Source organism: Macrotis lagotis, chromosome 1 (genome assembly GCF_037893015.1).
Source record: "Macrotis lagotis isolate mMagLag1 chromosome 1, bilby.v1.9.chrom.fasta, whole genome shotgun sequence".
NCBI lineage: Eukaryota > Metazoa > Chordata > Mammalia > Peramelemorphia > Peramelidae > Macrotis > Macrotis lagotis.
Genome location: NC_133658.1, coordinates 691,407,001 through 691,414,446, shown reverse-complemented (window position 1 = coordinate 691,414,446; position 7,446 = coordinate 691,407,001). Strand labels below are relative to the sequence as shown.

At 34.2% G+C, this 7,446-nt stretch overlaps 1 protein-coding gene across 2 annotated transcripts in view; it reads right to left on the bottom strand.

Annotated features, from left to right (window-relative positions):
- Nucleotides 1-594: 594 nt before the first annotated feature.
- SLC25A12 (solute carrier family 25 member 12) overlaps nucleotides 595-7,446 on the bottom strand; it is a 53,077-nt gene continuing 46,225 nt past the window's right edge. The window contains exons 6-8 of one of the 2 annotated variants that reach the window (XM_074215715.1): nucleotides 4,730-4,868; nucleotides 3,187-3,280; nucleotides 595-1,300 (exon numbers count right to left, since the gene is read on the bottom strand). In XM_074215715.1, the coding sequence (XP_074071816.1) occupies nucleotides 1,198-1,300; nucleotides 3,187-3,280; nucleotides 4,730-4,868 (336 nt within the window). In that variant the 3' untranslated portion in view covers nucleotides 595-1,197. The remainder of the gene's footprint in view (nucleotides 1,301-3,186; nucleotides 3,281-4,729; nucleotides 4,869-7,446) is intronic. The other variant, XM_074215714.1, reaches the window with a different exon arrangement.

The window sequence follows — 7,446 nt, the reverse complement described above, 5'->3', positions numbered from 1 at the left end:
TCTGAGCAGATCCTATTATCTATTCTTAGAAGGAACAGGTATTTTGCTCCACTTAATCCCATTTTATTATTTCAATTGCCCATTGGAGGCAACACTAATTCCCAGAGTACTTTTTTTTTCAGGCTTTTGCAAGGCAATGGGGTTAAGTGCCTTGCCCAAGGCCACACAGCTAGGTAATTATTAAGTGTCTGAGGCCGGATTTGAACTCAGGTACTACTGACTCCAAGGCCGGTGCTCTATCCACTGCACCACCTAGCCACCCTTTCCAGAGTATTTTGATAGACACTGTGAGAATCTCTACTCAAGCTAGAAAACAATCAAGAAGTTAATGACTGTCGTCCATCTCCCAAACCCTTTACTTTCTGGGTATCTCTTGATACCTTAAAAATTTAATATATTTTACTGCAGCAAACTTTCAGGTACTATCAAAGTATATAGGAATGAATTACAATATAAAGCTGAGATTTTTAAGTTAAAATAATTCAGTTCAGCTTTTTAAATAAATATTGAGAAGTTAAGTAAACTATTGTGAAATAGATTGGAATTTCCATTTAAAGGAATTAAAAGATGTTACAATAATCCTTTTTAAAAATAGAAAAATATTTAAGGGTTTCAAATTATTTTAATGATAGTTGATATTGTATCTACAATCCATGAATATATAAATCATTTGGTTTTATATGTATGTATATATGTATGTATGTATGTATGTATGTATGTATGTGTGTATAAACTTAGCTGCTCACAAGCATTCTTACAAAACACACCCAGTGAATGACTTATTTCATGCAGTAATGTTTTGGGTTGTGTTGTGTTTTTTTTTAAATAGCATATAAATGTCAACTTAATTATACAAAGTGAACTTAATAACACTAACCTTTAAACATGACTAGACAGCTGAAAGAAAAAAGATCGCTAATCCCAGAGAGATCAATTTTATGTGTTTGTGCTGATATTTTCCTTATTTTAATAAGGTAAGGGGGAAAAAACAAAAACATAAGCCTAGTATCTTTGTCAGAATTTTTCCTTGATGTGTGGGTGGGAAAAGAAGAAAAGGAATTAAAAAAAATAACTTGATCCTTGGAGCAAAGTGAAAGTCTTTTTATGGAAAGCAAAGTGTTAATTTTCACAACAAACATCCAGAAGCTTTTTACCCTCATTAACTTGCTCTTTCAGTATTTTAAAAAGTCATTATATTTATGAGATTCCTCTTACCTGCCTCTGAAGTTCTGCCAGGTTGTAAGGTAAGGCACCCTCGGCCAACGGTGCTATTCTCTCAATATCTGCCAATGTCAAACGCCTTCAGGTAAGAGCATAGAAGAGAAATGTAGTTGTTATATTAAACAACAAATATGTACCACTGAAGGGAAAAAACCTTCACTTACCACAGTTAAAAAAATGCTCAAAAACAAACAAAACTCTCAACATAAATAGGAAATTATATCATAAAGGGCTTCACTTTAGAAGACCTCCTTAATGAAGTACATCATAAGTTATCAAGGTTCTGTATTGAGTAGGTAATTAAGATTTGTTGAAACAAGCTGAATTTATGTTAGAAACCAATATAAAGACATTCTTGTATTGTGCATACTGTTTTGCCAATCACTTAAAACAAGTTTTAAATTTATGGCTTCTTGCCCTTGCAGCCCAAAACTTCTTAATGTTGTTTAAACCAGATTAAAATGTAATTTGGAAACGTTTAACAAATGTAAAAAATACGATACAGAACAGGTAATGTTAATTTGTGGTTTTCTAAGTCAATATTAGGTATAGGTTTCTAATTAAGTTTGACAGTACTGATTTAAAAGACCTTCTCAGGGTGGCTAGGTGGCACAGTGGATAGAGCACCGGCCCTGGAGTCAGGAGTACCTGAGTTCAAATCCGGCCTCAGACACTTAATAATTACCTAGCTGTGTGGCCTTGGGCAAGCCACTTAACTCCATTTGCCTTGCTAAAAAAACAAACAAAAACAAAAAAAAAATGAATAAAAGACCTTCTCAAGTCATATCTTGGGAGCTACCATTTGTTGTCCTCAAAGATTAAAGCCAAAAAAACAAGTTTGAAAAGCAGAACAGAGCAGAAAGATAAATTACATTTATTCAGGTGAAAAGGAAAACTGAAAATTACTGATCTGAAAAAGACTTTAAAGATACCATAGACCATTTTATAGCTAAGAAAGTTTAGATTCAGCATCTTTTAACATGCTCAATGAGAGATGATGACAAAGCTTAAAGTAAAACCCAAATCTCATAATTTCCACAATAGGGCCCTTTTCATTTCATGCTAATAATAAATAGCAACCATTTTATCTCTTGCTTGACCATTCTTTCTTCTTAGGCAACAGATTACTTGTATACACAAATCTCAGGAAGGAATTCATGTTATTCCACAGACTCTAACAGGATGGTCTTAACACTTTACACTTTACTTACTCTATAATAAGTATCCAAAAATAAAGCTAATTAGCTCTTCTTTGGGATAAGAGAATTCTGGCTAACTAAAAAATTCCAAGCTGTCTTAATTTTAGTGGATTTTCTTTTAAGAGTTAAAATATGTAGTAGTTCTGTGGCTAAAGAGCCACTAGGTATGAGTGAGAGAGATCCACTTTCAAAAACTAGAATATTTTAATAGGATATAATTTCTTCATCTCACTGGTGGTTAATTACATTTTATTTTAAGATCATATGGTGTTTTGATAAGTCATATAGCATTACTGAAATTTGGTTTCTATTGTATGTAAAATATTATCTGCCTCCACGCCAAAATGAATTGATGTTTCATAGGACTCTGAGAAAACAATGTAATTTTCAAAAAACACACAACCACTCAGCACAGAAGACTCATTCTTCTTTGAAAAAGGGCCAACTTCCATAGATACTTTATTCATAATTCCTTCTGATAGTAAATCAATAATGCTTTCTTCAGTACATGCCTAGATCCACAAGGATTCAGTCCAAACACCATTTCTTAGAAAAGAAGGCTCATTTCATCAGACTAGAGCTTCTGAATTCCTTGAACAACTTAACTGCTTAATCTCTTCAGATACCTGAATCTTTAATTCAATTTATCCCTATCCAAGTTCTACAGATCATTGTTTACTTAAACATTAGACCATACAATCAATACCTACATGGTATTTTAAAATGTTGCCTTTTTAACTAAATAATCTATCATCAGAATAGTTACCCAGTAGCGTTGTACAGATCTGCAAGCTGGTATAGAATATCAATTTCCAGTGGTGTAACTTGTCCATATCTTATCGCACTTTGGGCAAATTCCTCTGTGAGGGGAACAAGATAAATAGTCTTTACATTTGCAGAACACATGCCAAACTCTTCCTTTAAATTAATGCAATCTGGAAGTTTTAAACAACAATACTGCCTTAAACACTTAAACACAGAAAAACATATTCTTTCCTTCCTCAAATATTTCTACTCTGCTGGAATCTGAATACATATTGAAGCATACTTTATTTTTTAACTTTCTTTATTATTCTTGATTTTTTTGGTCCATTTTCTTTTGCAACGTGGCTAATATAGAATTGTTTTGCATGACTACACATGAACAATGTACATCAAATTGCTCACACCTCAAAGCAGGATGAGGGGAAGTAGGGAAGGAAAGAATATGAACTCAAAATTAAAAAAATAGAATGTTAAAAATTTGTCCTTACATATAATTGAGAAAAAATAAAATTAAAATTAAATCAAATATTCCTGGAACATTTTAGATACCTTCTTTGCCCCCCCCCAACATACACACAACTTCCTATTTTTTAATTTACTTATCTGTGTATTCTTCTTGGAATCCTAGCTTCCTTCAATTCCCAATTCAGGTATTAACTGAGGCTATTTCTCTTAGTGCTCTTCCCTCCACCATGAAATAAATTTGTACTAACTTATCTATGAACAAGTTGTATTCCCCCAGCAGAATGCCAAGTCCCTGAGGAAGGACTGTTTCAAATTTTTCTTTATACCCTCTATGCCTGACATACTGAGCACTGAATAAATAGATATTGAATTATAAATGTCTTGTCCTCAACTTCTTCCTCAATAGGATGTTAGCTGCATTGGAGCTGGGACTGTTTGCTTTCATCTTTGTTTCTCAAATGCCTAGCCCATAATAGATACTTAAGTGCCTGTGGAACTAAAAGACCCAAACATCTATTAAAGATTTATTTGTGTATTACTAAATTACCACAAAAGTTAAAAAAAAGTCATCATAATGGATTATCAAAGGTGAACATCATCAAGTGAAAATTCTTAATCATACTCTTTGGTTTCAAAAGTCACGAAAATGACTAGCCCTTTTCTACTCATCTAAGTCTGCCTAATGGAATTCACTAGAGGAATTACCTTCCTAAGACACAATAACAGTGAAACAAAGCAATAGTCACTATTGCCCACCATGTCACATGACTTATTCAAATCCTTAGTTCCATCCACAGACCTGATACCTCAGTCCAACATCTGGCTCTTGCAGCATCACTGCCCTGTTTCACAGCTTAGCCCAAGATTCTTTTCATGTACCTGCCATTCCTTACCATTACCATCTCATTAAGTCCTGCTGGATTTCTGGAGATACAAATGAACTAGATGAGACATGTAATCCACCTGGGAGAGCACAGACTTTCCCAAACCTAACATTCCAATAGTAAACTTAAACTATTTTCCATGGAAAACTAATGGAAAATGTAAAGACATTAGCAACAAAAAAACAACAAACTTACCCTTTGTGACTTCAACATCTTTCCTTGTGCCAGCTAGAGTGCTGTATATCTTACGAACAAGCTCCATGTTATTCAGTAAGGAGTTAAATGCATTGAAGTAAGAGAAGCTAACTTGATGGGCAATACTTCCACCAGCTGCCTAGAAATGAAATGACATGGAAGGAAAAAAAGAATGCATTTTCACTCATCATAGACTTTTTTTTTTAAATTGATCCAAAGCATTCATCATTCTATTGAAAAAGCCAATCTATAAGTATACAGAATATATTATGCTTTAAAAAAAAAAGGTAGAAAGGAAGTTTTCTTATCCTAAAGGTAAGCCTTTGCAATTTAGGCTTTGGGTGGTGGTGGGGAGCAACATTAGGCAAATGAACTTCATGGTTCACCTGTAACAGGTCAGAACTAGTAAATATAATTCACAATCTGGGAAAATCATTTCTGTTAAACATTTCTTGGCTAGCATTCATTTTGGCTAGCACAGAACTACTTGTCTGCTCCAAATAAACCCCAGTCTGTTGACTTTCAGGGGACAAAAATGATTTTCTTCACATTAATTTTAGATTTTAGGCTTTTTAAAACAATATTACCTTACCTTTTTTAAAAAAAGACTACTGTTATACTTTTATCTTTTCATCTTAATTTTGCATTTAAATGCTAAAACCTGGAATAGAATTTAGAACAAGAGAGAAGCAAACACACCACACTTTCTTGTGTTGAAGTAGGGGAAACTCTCTCTGTCATTTCAACCTCCATTCATCCTTCTACTTAAAACTCATGCATTCCCTTGTTTGTTTTGTTTTGTTTTGTTATTTGTACCTCTAGTTGAAAAAGCTTCCTAATTCTATGGACAAGGAAATGGAAGCTAAGAGATTAAAATGATCTGCCCCAAGTCATATAGCTATATAACAAAGTCAGAATTCCAGCTTAAATTTTGATTTCACATTCATTGCTCTTTTCCCTGCCATAAGTATATTAATAATATTGTTAAGTATAATTACAAATTTTTTAATTGGCAAGAGGAAATACTTGGCCAAAATTTTCTGCTTTGGCTATATAAATACATTATGGCCCTCTGGCCTCAGAGGGTTCTTGGCTGAGTGGAGAGATGACATCACCTATATCTACCTACATAAACCTACTCAGGTAAATAAAAAAACCTGATTACAAAATGGATACAAATCAAGATTGACAGTGTTTTAGGAACAAATATTTAAAATTGGAAAGGATATTTACAAAGCTATTAGGATGATTATTTTGATCCTAGAAATTACCTGATATAGAGAAAAAACTGCAACATAAAAATAATTGCAACACAAGCATCTCCCACTTTATCCAAAAGTGAACCTAGATCCAAACTGGAGGCCAGCTCTTCAACCTAAATTGAGGCACCAGTTATACACCAATAGGATTTTAATGACTTAGATCGAAGTGGGTCTGGGTAGCAAATTCCAGTAGCTTTCAACCTCTGGATCTTGAAGAAATCTAATTCACAACCTAGTTAGAAATTAAATGAACTGCTTACTGAATGTGGTTCGTTGCCCCAAAGAATCAAATCCTTCCCTTGGGGTTCTCCCCTCCCCCCCTCCATTCTTTGTTTTGGGGAATAGGAGAGAAGATGGTGTAGAATATGTAAGAAGTGACACGTATCCTGTTCAAATTCACTGGAGAAAAAGAACAGGAGTTGATCTTTCTACCCCAGTGTAAAGCAAAGATAATGACCTTCAGCTGAAATAACAAAAGGGCTCGCTGGCCTGTTTCCATGTAAAACAAGCAATGATCAAAACCGTACACATATGTATAAAGCATGCACAAGAAAATCGACAAGTGAGGGAGGGTCACTTTAGAGGAAGTGCCTGAAAATTTAACATGTTCAGCTACTTGCAATTTATGTGAAAATGGTTTAAATCTAATTCTGCATTTAAAACCAGACTTGGGGAAAACTTGATCCATAAATAATCCAACTGGTTATTTTTCAGAGCTTGGTAGTTTAACAGAATAACGAGCACCATCTAGACCATAGATGGGCACTAGGTGCCAATTTTGGCATACCAAACAGCTAAATGGCACATGGAGGGAAAGGACAAGGATAAGAGGAGTGGGACAATGCCAGGTTGCTGCCTACATGAATGTTGGCTTTCCTTACTCAATATACTTCTGCTGTGGTCACAGAAACTAAATGAAAATAAAAGAGAGAGACCCACTGCAATAGCAAATGTTGGAAATAGAGGTCTAATGTTTGCAGCTCAATAAGTAGTGGAAGCTAAATGAAGGACAGAAATAAGGAATATAGTCCACTGAGAAAAAGAATTTGCTGCTCTAATCTTTAGCCATATTTGCTTCTTCCAAACCAAGAGTTGCATTAGGAAATAAAGTTTTAGAAGTTAATAGTATCTTATTACCTCTTACATAGGTTCTTAAAATAGCCTGATTTGACCCTATTCTAATTCATTCAACACAGTATTGTCAGAAACATTTTTGATGTTTCTTTCTAATTAATCATTCTCTATTCAAAAAACATCAATGTTTCTCCAACTGTCTCCTACAGTCAGATCAAATATTCACTGTCCCCTTAACTTTCCCACTCTGAAGTCTTTATACATGTGATTTCAACTCTATCCACCACTTAAAGCTCAACTCAAATGTCTAGTACCCACTCTCTTGTTCCCCAGTCTTCTCTTTCCTTAGAACTCATATATCACCTTGTTTGTATTATATCT